A 15,269-nucleotide genomic window follows, 5' to 3' on the forward strand; every position below is an offset into this window, starting at 1 on the left:
GGAAGAGAAAAACCTTTGCAGCCAGTGGTTTTAAAAGAACTGAAAAAACTTGGCCCAGGTGTGTAATTTTGTAGCTCATTTTACAGAAAATTAAACTAAATGGCCTTAAGATGATGTTTCTAAAGACAGACAACCTTCTCATTAGGACGCTACAGGAATACAAACATCAGGAAGGGACTCTACAGTGACAAGGATCAGAAGTCCTGAATCCCATTTCTTGCTTCACATTCTCTTTCTCCATAAAATCTCAATCTCACCAGCAGGTCTCATAAGCCCACTGTTCAAATATCACTCTGTTTTTTCGCTAAATTTACCATTATCCACTGTCATGAACGAATAGATTCAAAGGAATTAACAAGAGCTTTATTCCCTGACACACCTGGATATCACATACTGTACTTATTGCACGAGCTGCACAACTGTGCCAGATTTTCAATTCATTCACTTGAATGGCACTGGAAGACCTGTGGCCACACACCTGTGCCTTCCCCAATACGGAATATAGTTTGTATGAAAATACTGTTTGCAAAACCAATCCTACCTGTGAATGAAAGAGGCTGGCTGCAGTGGAAGGTCAGCTTTGCTGGAGTGTATGGGAAGGGTGAAGGACAAGTGACATTATCCTGCTGGGCTGCCGGAGTGGTAGGAGCCCCCTTGCACTACATTATTCTAGTTCTGAAGGTCACACTGCTATGCCTATCACAACTTTTGGTGCTGTGCCTGAACATGTATTAAAATATTCCATACTAATGAAGCAAAGAATTAACATTTTGCAATTTAGGGCTGGGGGAAGGTTAAAGAAGTTAAAAAAAAAAATCGGGAGGATTTTGTTTCCTAAGCAGGAAAGTCTACATTAATAATTTTCCCAGCAGGCCTTCAGTAGTTTTATTGCAAACAACCACAGCCTTTGTTTCTCAGATCCTCTTACATGTGACGTTCGATCAAAGCCCTCACACCAGCAGCTCACCAAGGGGAAAAAAAAAGAAGTGAGAACTACTCTTGGGTTCCAGAGCTGTCCTCAGAGCTGGTTTAGCAGTGCAGCTCTGCGGGGCCGCTCGGCTAAAACACCACCCAGTAACTCTTCTCATCTGGTAAGCAAGAGCTGAAGTGGCTTTGTGCGCTGCACGCCATCAGCAAGCCACCTGATGTGCCCTGCTTCGTTCCCAGGCCTTCCCCAGCCCTGTGACCAACGCCAGGGTCTCACAGAGCAGCAGCGTGGACAGCTGGCGGTCCCTGGCGGCAGAAGGTGCCCGGGTTGGTGCTGGCGCTCCGGGACCAGCAGCAGGGGCACAAGTGGCACCACACGAGCAGCACTGACATACAGGAGTTTCTCTCCTCACCTAAATAAGCAGTTGACACTGGTTAGAGAAAAGTAGCATAGAACAGTGTGTGGTTTTTCAGCAGCAACATGGGCACTTTTCCATTCAACTTTTCCAAGAGAACTTTGGCCTTTTCAACTTCCATGCAAAACTTTAAGATTATACAAACCTAAAAAATGATCTAGATGAAGGAGGTGAGGGAGAAGGCAGCCCTTCTCCAAGTAAGTGTTGGAGGATTTCTCCTTGGCTGCTAAGGGTTTGTGTTGGGTAAAGAAAGGCTCCTAACAAACCAGCATTCTTTTCCACATGATCAGCGCTAACCGGCCCCCCTGCAGGCAAAATGACCAATCAAATCAGCCTCAGATGAAAACCAACCCCCAGCACTATAAACACAGGAATGAGACATACAAACCCATTTTTAAAGGGTTTTGGTGGGTTTTTTTAAATCTCTACCAACCACTTGTGGCAAGTTTCTTGCCAGCACTGGGACCAACACACCAGAGCAGCCCAGTCCCTCTCCTGGAGCCCAGGCTACCCCTTCCTCCTGCACAAAGATCCTTCAAAGACTGGTAAGTACACAAAACCATCTTTTTTTTTCCCTCTCCTTTTTCTTATTGCACAATTTGAAATTGTTCTGTCATTCTTCAATCAACGAAATAGAAGTCGTTTTTAAGATAGTTTTATTTCTAAAGTTTGCTAAATTAAGTATCACCTTAAAGAAAATTATTTGATTTCCCCCTGGCAAAAAGAAGGAAATGCTCTCTCAGGTGACCACAGTCCTAAGACCACACACAGAGCAAAATCAAAGGCATTATACAACTTTTTCAGAACATTTTTGAGGTAAGCAGTGCTGGAAAGACTCTGCAACCTCTGCAGACAGGGAGAACTTGCAAGTCTCCAGTTCAGGTAGCTGGGCATTGTAAGATGGTCAAGTACTATGAAAACATCCTCCTCACCTTGCTGAATTCATCGTAACTCAGCATTTAACTTCAGTTCCCTCACAGTTTAAAAGAAATGAGCTCCACCTGCTCAGGCCTGCTTTTATCATCTCTAATTGTTTCTCAGCCTTCAACAGTTTTCAATCAGTGCATCTGCTCATGGACACACACTGTGAGCCAGCACAGGAAACCACACACAGACATCCAGGGAACTCCACCGGCCTGGAACACTCAGTCCCTTCCAGGCGAGCCATGGGGAGCTCTGCATCACACAGGGCAGGACTGCCCCCCAAAATCACCACACTCCACAAAGTATGGGTGGCAGCAGACTCCTACTGCAACAGCTTTACATCACACAAAATGCTCCCTCGAACTGTCAAATGACTCCTCCATTGACAGTATCTCATTCTGTATTTCAGTTTCTTTATAAGGAATCAATACATACCAGTCTATTTTAGAGCCTTTACCAAGGCTTCACTTAAATGTTAACTTTTCCTGCTGCTCTAAAGGTGGCCAGACTAGTTGGTCCACTCAGATGCTACTTCATAATCAAGAATTAAGTGTTCTTCATATGGGTCCTCAGAGGACTCCTGTGAAAATACATTATACACAAAATGGAGCACTGTAAGTCTATAAGCAGCCTTGTATTCTGTACGGTGCAAGGAGACTCCTCTCCCACTTTTCTTTAAAGTGCACTCTGTACAGAGCTGTCACAGAAAGTATGAGCTCTCACACCCTGGACTTTGTGGCAAGTGCTTTGAAAAATGTGACTTGGGCTCAACAAACTCAAGCTCCCATTTTCACAAGACTTACTTATAAATGTAACAAATCCTGAAAATAGTCTAAAATTGGCAATAGCTCAGCAGTAACAGTTTTGTCACAAACTGCTCCCATTCATCTCAATGAGGCACTACCTACAAAACCTAAAGGACAAACATATTTGTAATGTTAATTGTCCTACTCACAACAGTAGCATAAAGCTTTCAGCCAAAACAATTACTCAAACTAAATTTCTTCCTACATTTCTAAAAGTGTCCCCTACTGTAAGATACATGATCCAGTCATGTCATCCATAATTCAGCCTTGAAATGAAAAAGCCTTCATTTTCTAATATTAATGTCAGAGCATCTCAAGGGTTGCCATTCAGTTTACAGATAACAATACACAATAATCTAAAAATTACACTACACAAATAACCATTCTAATAGCATGAAAGTGCCTTTAAAAAAATTATAGTCTTAGTCTGTTCTTACTGCAAAGTGCAGAAGCAGCAACACATCTGAACCATCACAGCTCAGATCAATGTTTAAGTGTGAACCTGTATGTGATTATGCAGACCCAGGTCAAGCAGAGGGAATGTGCACATTATTCCCAGAGGGCCCTGCTGGCACCACCACCTGGCTCCCGGTAAATCATCCCACTATGGGGCAGTTGGGAGCAGTTCCTGCAGTCACCCCCACCGAAGAGCAGATCCTCTTGACTACTCTGTTGGCAGCACAAACTGCCTCAAACCCCTTTTAAGGTCAGTTAGAAGAGAGTTTAAGGGTAGAAGCCAGACAGGCAGGGCCACAGCTTAGGAGTGTCCCCTGAACACAGCTCCTCCTGAAAGCACTGAGGCTCCAGAAAGAGCTGCAGGTGCATCCGTGTATTGAGCTGAAAACAGGCTGGAAGCAACACTTCAAATGCCTTCAGCTAAGGCAAATGAAAAGAAAATGGAGACAGGGCTGAAAATAAAATCCTCTACAACCCTGAGTTATAACAGCTGAGCTTGTGCTGCCAAGAGAAAGGTCAAGCAAGAGGAGAGGAAAGCAATGTGGTGGCATGGAACAGGAATGTAATGAAAATTGTTACAACACAAGGAAGATCTCAATCAAAAAGGCAAAGCGTGGGAGATCAGTGTGCTGGATCATGAATTTCAGAAATTCGTACCTACAGCCTAGAGCTGTAGGGCAAGGTTTTACTACACATAAATCATTCCACTAGTCAGGTCAGTTTAGAACCTCTCTCACTGCAAGGAGTAGGAACACTAACCCTGTGACTTTTGATTCAGAAAGTCAGTGCTTACCCCATACCTTGACTGGTTTTAGAAAAGTGTATAAAGAAACAAGACAAGATGAGGAACAAGGTGGTAAAAAAATCTGGCAAATTAAGTAAGCTAAGACTGGCCTCGGTGATAATTTAGTTTTCAACACACTGGCAACAGGAAGGATTAGAGAGTGAATGCTTGCTAAAAGACTGGTCAATATGCCAGAAGAGGTCTAGAAAAGTAATTTCTGACAGTTCCTGTCTTTCCAGACAGAGGCTATCTATCAGCTGGGAGATGGAGGGAAAAGGAACACCCCAAAGCTACAACAGTTGCACAAGACAGGAACCAGGAAAAGCAGAACAAGACAAACAGCGTAACACAGAGGCTATTAAGAGAGAACATGGGACCAATCTGGGTTAGAAACAGACTGTGTGTACCAGTGGAGACAAGTATTCTCCAACAAACAACACAGAATTGTTCTTTTCAAGTCAAAGTTGAATGTCTTTCCTAAAATACACAGAGTTTGAGACTGGGATTTACCTGGGGACATCAGGGACCATGCCAGGCAGGGCATCAGATCAGGTGCTGGTTTGTTTTACTACGGTGGGCAAGGAAAGGAGCAAACAGAACACAGTCATTCTTTTTAAATTCAAAGTCACATCTGTTCTTAAGGGCTCTCTGCTTTTGAGAATACAGAGGACCAAACCTACAGCCTGGAAAAATGATTTCTCACAGGGCAGTAGTTCTTTCACCTCTCGCTCTCACCCAACTGCATTGCTCTCAGAGCTTATTCACAGGTTCTTAACCATTTTCTCACTCCCACAAGCTGAGACTGATGCCATCAATAGTGTTTGCAAAACTCAGTTTTGGAACTCACATATCCAATGCTATCACTGCCACTGAAACAGATACTTTTCACAGTCCTAGACACTAAAAATCAGGTCTGTATCAAATAAATCAGTGCATAACCTGGTTAGCCACAGCAGACAAATTCCCCTGCTGGGAGCCCCACGAGCAGACGCAGGACTGTTCTGAGATGTGCTGCTGGGAGTTAGGGAGGTTCTTTTTCTCACACACCACCTTGGCATTGTGGAGATTTGCAGCACAGCCAACAAACCATACCACATAAGCTTGCATGTGTGTGTAACACTGCAAGATCAGGCCTCAAAACATGGATGTGTGTGTGGAAACTGCAGGATCAGGCACCCATCAGTCAGTATTAAATTCATTCTCACATGTGTTTGTTTAGCAAACCTAAATTGCTTGGAAGCTACAAAGCAGATGCTGCCCTCCAAGTACCATGAGAATTTACAGAAACATACAAGTTTTCGGGTTTTGTTGTTGGGTTTTTTCCCCCCAATAATGCATCATATTTACACCCACAAGCATTTTGTTCTCCAAGTGTTCTCTGTTCCCAAAAGCAAGTGCTTCTTGTCAGTACTGCTTAATGTGAGATGGCAAACCCAAGGCACTGCTCACAGCTCACCATGAGCCTGGTCCCCAATCATTCCCATTCAGACGCACCCATTTTCCAGCTCCTACAAGGCATCCAGAAGGGCTCCTCTACATCTCAGCGTAAGGACTCTGCTCTGCAGACCAGTCACTACGCATCTGATTGCTGAAGCCCTTCTAATTACATTCAGGTTACTGTAACTCTGCAGCAAGAACTGTCATTTAGGGAGCTATGCAGCAGAATAAAGAGCAAACTCAGTGAAGGTGGACGGACCCAGAACGCCCAAGGAAAGTGGCCTGGCACCACACAGCAGGAGAACCTTGGTAAGCCCACTGTATTCTTTGGCATAGGGAGAAGCTTCAAAATATTCCTTCTAGGAGATGTGCACTGGAAAATAAAAAAAGAGGGGGAATCCACCAAATTCCACTCAGGTCATCATCTACTCTACCTCCTTTGACTACAGCATGGATAGAAGTAACAGCTGGGTGGTTCTGAGAACCTACAGAAGGAAAGCAAAATGAGAGTTTAGCTAAAATTCATTGTGATGTCAATCCTCCTAACCTCAGAAGGCATTAAGCACAAGATAGATCAAAAGAGAATGCTCTGTAACCACTAAAATTTGGTATGAAGATTAAGTAACAGTCATGGAAACTGCTGGCTTATGTGATCAAAGATCATCAGACAGATTTTTACCTTCCATAACATTCTGAAGTTCAGGATCCTTACATATGTGTTTCAAGAGAAAACTAAGATGGCACTCTTGGAGCGGAAAAAATCCAATTCCTCTAGGCTGCTTGTAAACTTGCATTAAATACTGAAATAGCCTAACATGTCAAATACATACAGGTATTTGTATGTATTTGTATACCCATTATGCTTCCCACATTTGCAATTCCACCTTAACTCCCATATGCCTGCTCTCCTATTTTCTTATTTGGTGACTAATAAAAATGGCACTGCTCAGGCACACTAGACTGCAAAATATGACACAGTATATTTTCTGTATTGGTCTCCTGCCTTCCTTTTACCTGATCCTTACAAATAAAGCCTCAGACTCCCAAAAGCAGCTCTGCCCTGAATACTGTAGTTCTGTTTAACTGGACATGGTGGGTGCAGACAGCAGACACTTCTAGGGCCAGGGAAGTCTGAAGGGCTACGAGCTAAACTACAGCATTCCTCTACAATGCATATATGTATGTCAGAGAAATAAACATTATTTCAATAGTACTACTGTTAGTAGTATTCACAACAGTATTGGTAAATTATTATACTCTGCTGAAAAGTTACAAAACTTGATATGATCAGACAAAATATAGTTTATGCTAAGCCCATCCCACTCACCCCTGAAGAATTAAACCATGTGACTTCAATGTACATTTAGGAAGGTAAAGTATGAAAGTTATATTTAAACAACTAAGCAGAGAAAATTTGAGAAGTAGTCAGATATTTAAACTTAATCTTTTTTAGCAAAGTATTACCACAAACAGTGGTAAATTCCTCACCAGGCTCCTGACTTAATCTTCTCTGGATTGCAATGTATAAGCCCTCCTTTGTTGGCTGCACTATTTCGACCCCTGCTGATGTGTCAAAACCTGTGAGCGTTAGGCAAAATACAAACACGCTGCACTGTCTCACTTCTGCTCCTTTTTACTCCTTTCTAGATGATGACAACGGATATGATAGAGAGCAACAACAGCAAAGCCAGCGCTCCCCTGCTGACCCAGCGGCACCTGCGGATGGTGACCAAGGACGGGCACAGCACTCTGCAGATGGATGGTGCCCAAGGCAGAGGCCTGGCCTACCTCCGCGATGCCTGGGGAATACTCATGGACATGCGCTGGAGGTGGATGATGCTCGTCTTCTCTGCTTCTTTTGTCCTCCACTGGCTGGTCTTTGCAGTGCTCTGGTACCTGCTGGCTGAGATGAACGGGGACCTGGAGTTGGACCACGATGCTCCACCTGACAACCACACTATCTGTGTCAAGTACATCACTAGTTTTACAGCTGCCTTCTCCTTCTCCCTGGAGACACAACTCACGATTGGTTATGGCACCATGTTCCCGAGCGGAGACTGCCCCAGTGCCATTGCACTGCTGGCAATCCAGATGGTCCTGGGGCTCATGCTGGAAGCCTTCATCACAGGTAAGCCTTCCCACTCCACCTTTAACCTGAACAGGTGCAGCAACTGGATTTGAGAATCGAGCTAGAAATACTGATCATCTGGATATGCGAAAGAACAACTAAGGCAGCCACTGCAAGGATGATGAGATTTCAGCTATGTAGTACTAAAAGTGAAATATCTTTTGTTAATGAAAAACGAATTAGGTGATATCAAGATCTGGACTTGAGAGTTCCACTATTCACAGGACAATACTTGTGGCAAATCCCTGCGTATCACCCTCAAACCTTATACCATTATCTCTCCAAGATTTTTCCATATAATTACAATATTTAAAGTATATTTATTTTAAGGTATGCTTTTGTCTAGCTGAACTATTTTTGTTGGTCTTCAACTCAGCGTTCAAGTATTCCTAAGTACCCAATGTAACAAAGATTTTACAATGTTACAGCTATTTTGGGGTGTTCTCAGTTATTTTAAATAATTGCCAAGTTTAAAGTATTTCAAAATACTTCAAAAATACACAGGTTATTTTAGGGTGTTTTAAAAACAGCATAACACACCAAAATCAGGTACTGTTACCAATTACAGTAACTCGGGGCAAGCTGACAGCTCTTCTTACAGCTACAGTTCACTTCCAAATGTGAACCTGGCTTAGAAATAGAAGCATTTTAAGCTACTACACTTTTCTAAACTCAAGTGGGTCAGTGCGATGCCAGCCCAGCAGTCCTTAAACACAGTCTTTTCAGGCTGCATGCCCCCCTGAGCCATCTCCTGCTCCCTCGGGCTGTCTGGAGGAGCTGGGAGCTGCAGGAAGCACTGCAGGCCACGTGCTGGCTCTGAGTTTGCTCTCTCCCATGATGCAGGAGCCTTCGTGGCAAAGATCGCCCGCCCCAAGAACCGGGCACTCTCCATCCGCTTCACGCGCTCCGCCGTGGTGACGCACCCGGAGGGCAAGCCACACCTCGTGTTCCAGGTGGCCAACACTCGCTCCAGCCCCCTGACCAGTGTCCAGATCTCTGCTATCCTTTACCAAGAGCAGGAAAATGGGCAGCTGCACCAAACGAGCATTGACTTCCACCTCGACAGCGTCACTGCGTCCGAGTGTCCTTTCTTCATCTTCCCACTGACCTACTATCATTCCATCTCTCCATCCAGCCCGCTGGCTGCTCTCCTCCAGAGAGAAGCTCCTCACCACTTTGAGCTGGTTGTCTTCCTGTCAGCTGTGCAGGAGGGCACGGGAGAAACGTGCCAAAGGAGAACGTCCTACCTGCCCTCCGAGATCATGCTGTACCACCGCTTCGCCCCCGTGCTGGCCCGCAGCGCCAAAGGTGAGTACCACGTCCAGATGGAGAACTTCGACAAGACCATTCCTGAGCTCCCGGCTGCAGCCGACCCCAAGAGCCCCAGGAGGACTGACAAGGAGATCCGCATCAACGGGCAGCACGGCGACAGCTTCCAGCTCTGCGAGACTGGCCTCACAGAATAGAGAGAACAGACGTCGAACTTGGGGCTTTTTTTAATTATTATTACATTAAACCTTCAGGTTCCATTTACAACCTTCCCTCCTTGCCTGCCCTGCCATCTTCTAGTGATCCTTCTCTTGTACTTCCAACCTTTTGGTTACAACATGACACACAGTGAAGAGAACTTGAGTGGCCCTGAGAGGCTGGATGAACCACCCAGGGTAACGCCAGGTACAAGAGTCACAGCACTAACTCCTGGAAATTAGAAGAGCTACCTGCTGAATTCCCCAGACTGCAATTAAAGCTGCACTGACCCTGAAAGGAGAGATTTTCAAATCTCCAAAGGTGATCATAGTCATACTTAACCCGTCTGTGACAAAAATGGACAATGCAAAGGCAGAAAATGATATGGGGTCACTCAGTAAATACATTAGTCCTGATACAAGTAACTCTGTTCATCCAACATTCCAGTTTTTCAGTCTCTTAACTATTTGGGAATACAGTTGCATCACTTCTCAGAGGGCTGAATTCACTCTTAGAAAGTCCTGCCAATCTCTCATGGCAGTGAAAACCACTCCTACTGTGCTTGTTACACAAAATTGTAAATACTAAGCGTAGTTCTTCAGTCTGCCAAATAAGAGAACAAGTCATTTCCAGACACATCTATGAAGACACTATCAAAAAATCTTGATGTATATGGCAAATGCTGCAGTGGAAATTTTTTTGTATTTGTAAAAACAGAATAAATTATTTAGCAGTGGCAAACAGACTATTTTCAATGAATGCACTTTTTTTTAAAGGCCCATACATTCCACATGTTGTCACCTTTGTGCTGCTTGTCTCCAGTATCTGACCCAGAGGGATGCACTATATATATGAGAAGTAGAACCACATCCATTTCTATTTTATGCTTTTTAACATCAATATTTGCCTGTACACACAGCACAAAAATGCTTTAGAGACACCTGGATCAATTTTGAAATAAATGAAAAGAAACTATACAAGAACGTTTTGTATTTAAGTGCCTCATAAACCTACTGCAAATAAGACACTGTTCTGAAGCTCCTAAATAATGGAGGACACCGAAGGAAAAATAGAATGAAGGATAATTATTTCTAAGCTCTCAACAAAAGCAGTGCCTATTAGGTGTTCATACTTGGCCAGTCAAGTATTAAGGTTATCTTTCAAAGGTAGAAGACTTTTCCCAGAAACCCAGATGGCATAAATAGCAACTTTCACTGAGAAGAGCATAAGGCACTACCAAATACGCCTCCTTTGAACTTGCCCAAGTGGTCAGCAGTAGGAAAAGCAGTCACAAGCTGCCTGGGGAAGTTCTGTTCACCTGAGCTCTTCTCAAGTCCCACAGCTGCTCCCTGGGGGAAATCTGAACTAACCACTTAGGAAAACGAGCAGCGCTCTGTGTGAGGTCCTGAGTATTCTGTCTGACAGCATTCTGGGTGAGGGACTGTTTTTCCCCACATATCACATATCTGGTCTCAGACCAACCAATTGTTCTCAAATTCACATGTATAATCCCAACAGGACAGGACTACAATCTCATGATTTAGAGCCACAGCTATAAAAACCTATTTCTAACTCCAATTAACATCTAATCAAAGTGTGGGCTGCTTCATTTGATTTCTAAATTATGTCATATTTTGAAGTTGTCCTGTTTTTAAAATTATTTTCTATTTATAGATTTAGTTTTAAAGTAAGAATACAGAAAAAAATGTTTAGTATATGCTGAGAGCAGTCTCCTAATACTGCATTTTGGAATGTAAAGTCAAATAATACTAAGGAAGCAAATGAGACAAAGAACTGTGTAGTTACTTCAGAACAGCTGCAGAACAAGGGGTAGAAAAAGCATTGATATTGCTTTTACAGTTCCAGAGAACTGGTGGACCATGCATGTCTGAAAGCACTGGAAACATGCCATGGCCCAAACTGGAAGAGAAGCCCAGGGAAACTGCTGATGGGCTGCAGTGCAACAACACAGCACTCTGTGCTTTAGCACAGCAAGGGCAAAGTGGTGCCCAACCTTCATCGATGCACTTCCTGCCACAAGGCACAGGAGGAAAAAACAAGCCAGGCAGAGCAAAGGCAAGTGCAATCCAAAGAAATTCAACATCCTTTTTTTACCGCCACTTCTACACACTTCTGATAGTCTTCTTAACCTAACCAGACCCCACACATTAAACAGAACTCTATCAGGTCCCACAACTGACTTGCCAGCAGTTTTGTTTAATTTACATTTACAATTATTTACTACCAGTGTGTAACTGCTGGTAACTAATCAAATCCCCTCCAGCTACTAAGCTGGTATTAGTCAAGAGGCTGCACAGAACATTAAGCAGCTTTTGTGCAGAGACAGAAGTGCTGAAGAAAACAACTTGCTCATTTTCTTTGCTAATGGCCTCAGCCTTCCAGAAACCATTTGGATTCTCAATGAAGTCTGTCAGAACAGTGACAATCTGCAAGAGAAACTCCCAAATACTTTGTGCATCTTCAATTTGCGTACTGAAACCAGTGACAGATACTGTTTACGTTGATAATCAGTCAAACTTGACCTTTCAAGCTGCTGTGAGCACTAAAAAAGCAATCACTAATTTTTAAGAACAGCATATTGATCATTTTTGAGAAGTAATTCTTTGTTGAAAGCCTATTCCTTTTTTAATCCCACGATTTTTAATTGACGGGTTCTTGCATTGTCATCCATCGTGAATGCCCAGAAGAGTTTAATATGTGATCTCCTGTTAATTCTGTAGTGTGATCAACCAGAACAAAGAACATGAAAGAGCTGGCAACTCAGTAATCTGAAGGTAATCCAAGGCCCTATGAAGGAGCAACAAAAACTACAGTAAAAGTAGAGAATAAAATCCTGGAGTTGAACCAGGGTAACAGACACCAAGGCCCGTTAGCCTGAACTCCAGGCTGCAGGTCAGTGTCCTCCCTGACCCTCCTGCTTCCATAGCTTGCTGTGGACACTAGTGCTTGCCATTAACTGCGACTTCTGTTGACACATCTGTAACCCTACTCACACTCAAAATACTGTCATTGAAAAGCCTTTACAGAACAGTCACTATTTGTAATTAATCAAGGCTTGAGTCAAAACAGACCAACAATTCCTTAGTATTTCTGTGCTCTCCACCTTATTTCTCTTGGTCTTCCTACCTATTGAGACATTACCTCTAACATATCAATACAGAAACATGAATTACTGTTGTGAAAACGATGTTCTTATAATAAAACTTCAGAAAGATTGCAGGTCTCCTGCCTGTATTATACTGTGCTACAAAGCTTTTAGCCACATAAATCAAACTAGGAGAGAAACAATACATGATTTAAGAGGAGCAATCAGGTATTACAAAAAGCTTCCTAATTAAGAACCAGCATGTCATCCCTCACAATCAATTTCCAACAAATCACACAGGGACACCAACTCCTGTAGGAAATGGTTCCTGGCAGATGCACTGTACAGTCCGGACCAGCAGGAGTTGCTGCCACTGCAGACAACCACTGGCAGAACTCAGTTTCAGTAAGGGCAGGGCATTGTGCACACTGTAAATTCTTCCCAATTTCAACTGAGAGACACCCCATCCTATACTGACATGCAATACTTTCATCAGTCTTCATCAGAAATGTGGTAGGTTCTGTAGTTTGGAACTGAAAGTGCTGTAATTTTAATCACAAGCACAGGAAGGTGGGTACTACTTTTACATCCATTTGTCTTCTGTAAAAATTGCAGTCCTGAAATCTCAGTGCTCAGCTTCTCCTGTTCTCTTCCCAAAAGATCTCCAAATACAAAGACACACATAATGAGGCCAAAGTTTCACTACTGACATTTCAAAATGGACAATCTCAGACTAATCTCAACTTATTTTTTTTTGGAAGTATCCTCTTTTTAAAGTAAATACTGAGGAAAACACAAAAAATCTTAGTTTTGTGTTAACAATCAACTTAACAAGCAGAAAAATAAAAGCACTCTTTAAAAATCTATGAACATCAATTCCTACATGGGGATAGGGCTGCAAGGGCTTTGAAAGCAAACACCATAATTTCAGACTCCTATGGCACGTGCCACCATGCTAACCTGCAAAATTATAAATGTGGCAATTCACACTACTCTCACTGAGAATACTGACAGCTAAGCAGGGATTAAAATACATTCCTGTCAACTTTTCATCACAACTGAATCTCTTTGGTTGGTTTGTCTTTACATTCAACCTGCAGTTGTCTCTCCTGCCCTGTGCTTTATCAGCATGTTCACCAAAGCGAGGATCAGCCTTCAGCAAAGACCAGGAGATTCTCTGGGTCCCAAAGAGACCAGGCTCTCACTGTACAAAACCTGTCCCCAGGCCCAGCTGTGCCCATGCTCATGGAAACACCCAGGGAGAAAGTGCACAGTCCTACCAGAGAACACCCAATGCACAAGTCACGGCAGTGACCAGACAGCCACAACTTCCTGCAGTGCCCCCCCACTCGCAGAACACACATTTTACCCAAATGTCTGTGCTCCACCCCCAAGATGACAAACTCCCTCCAACTCAAGCTGAACATTCAAACAAAAGCACAGGGCCACAATTAAGGATCCAGCATTCTGCCTGACCACGGCCAGTGTCCAGCACTTCAGAAGCAGGAGCGGAGAGAACAGGAGACAGGGGACCAGATGACACCCTGAATGGACAGGAGGTTCACTGGATGACTTACACTAATCTGATCCACAGTAAATCCATCGGCATGGGAACCTCAGGACACTGGGATCTATCTCACACTAGCAAGCATTCAAAAAAAATTAACAGTTCACAGGGTCAAGAATTCCTGGGTGCCAAAAGAGCCCACCACAGGCATTTTCCAAAGCTGACTTGAAAAGGGCTGTTGCCACAGCACATTGTGCACCAGCACAGGCTCCTTTCCCAGAGGTACAGGAGTTTATTTCCAGCTGCAGACATCACATCCCCACTGAATATACAGAACCTACTTACTGCAGATTTTTCTTATCTACAATATTCAAATGCCCAATAATGAAACACCACAAAATAAGAGAACCAACACTTTGAAAACACATTTAGGCAACCTGGCACAGTATCATGAATCTTGTATCAACAATATACTTGGAGCAATAAGAAAGGTTTATGTATGTACAGATCCCTTCCCAACACACACCCTGCTCCTCCCTCCCACTTTCTGCCCACACAGTAACAAAACCATACCTGGATCTTTTCGCCCTGGTTTTTCAAAGCGTCTGTCTCCCCTAGAAAGGCAGAATAGAAGTTTCAAATAAGGTTTTGGAACTACTCCACTCATTTTAGGTCTTGTTGGGTTGTTTTGGGGGGCTTTTTTTGGAGGGGACTTTCTTTAAAATCAGAGCTTGATGGACTGTATCTTTAGAGGTCCAAGTGACAAGTGAAATTTTCAGCAACATTGACACACACACAGCCTTTGGCACCTGGGTATGTTTTGAAATGTGTCCCTAAGTACTGTCAGCAATGTCAAGACTAAGACTGAAGCGAACACTTCAGCAATCCATAGTTTCACCCATTATTTCCACTGCAACTGTTATAATTTATGTTCCCTTAAAGTAGTTCCTTCTTCCCAGGAACTCTGCAGAGAAAGTCTTTGCAAAAAAAGCTCTTTTACCTGCTCCTGAGCCTCTAGAAACAGTACTGTGCTGACTCCATCCGAGAAATTCCGACACTCCACTCACAGATAAAACTAATCACCTTTCCTAAAGTGTTTTTATGAAGTCAAAAGGCACAAATGAAAGCTGAACAGATGTGTGTAAAAAACTTTAAGGGCTAGAGTTCTGTTACCTTTCCTCCCAACTCTGTGATCTGTGCATTTCCCTGCCCCCTCCTCGCCCAAATCCACCCTCCACTTCATCAAAACTTCTTTGGTAGAAACCGCTTTCTCCTCGGCCTCTGCCTGAAAAGACAAAAAACACAAGTGTT

The 15,269-nt window shown here is 43.4% G+C and overlaps 2 protein-coding genes across 10 annotated transcripts in view; one reads left to right on the forward strand and one right to left on the reverse strand.

Annotated features, from left to right (window-relative positions):
- GIGYF2 (GRB10 interacting GYF protein 2) overlaps positions 1-15,269 on the reverse strand; it is a 73,033-nt gene that overhangs the window by 30,227 nt on the left and 27,537 nt on the right. For 8 of the 9 annotated variants that reach the window (XM_071566969.1, XM_071566966.1, XM_071566971.1 and 5 more), the window contains 2 exons: positions 15,132-15,243; positions 14,532-14,572 (listed from right to left, as the gene is read on the reverse strand). The exons of the other annotated variant lie outside the window; for it this stretch is intronic. In XM_071566969.1, coding sequence (XP_071423070.1) covers positions 14,532-14,572; positions 15,132-15,243 — 153 coding nt within the window. The remainder of the gene's footprint in view (positions 1-14,531; positions 14,573-15,131; positions 15,244-15,269) is intronic. 9 annotated transcript variants of the gene reach the window in all.
- On the forward strand, positions 1,717-10,090 carry KCNJ13 (potassium inwardly rectifying channel subfamily J member 13). The gene is given in 4 exon segments (XM_071566974.1): positions 1,717-1,749; positions 1,751-1,888; positions 7,398-7,878; positions 8,722-10,090. Coding segments are annotated over 4 exon segments (1,275 nt in total). The 3' UTR covers positions 9,345-10,090.

This window comes from Pithys albifrons, chromosome 11, assembly GCF_047495875.1.
Source record: "Pithys albifrons albifrons isolate INPA30051 chromosome 11, PitAlb_v1, whole genome shotgun sequence".
Classification (NCBI taxonomy): Eukaryota; Metazoa; Chordata; class Aves; order Passeriformes; family Thamnophilidae; genus Pithys; species Pithys albifrons.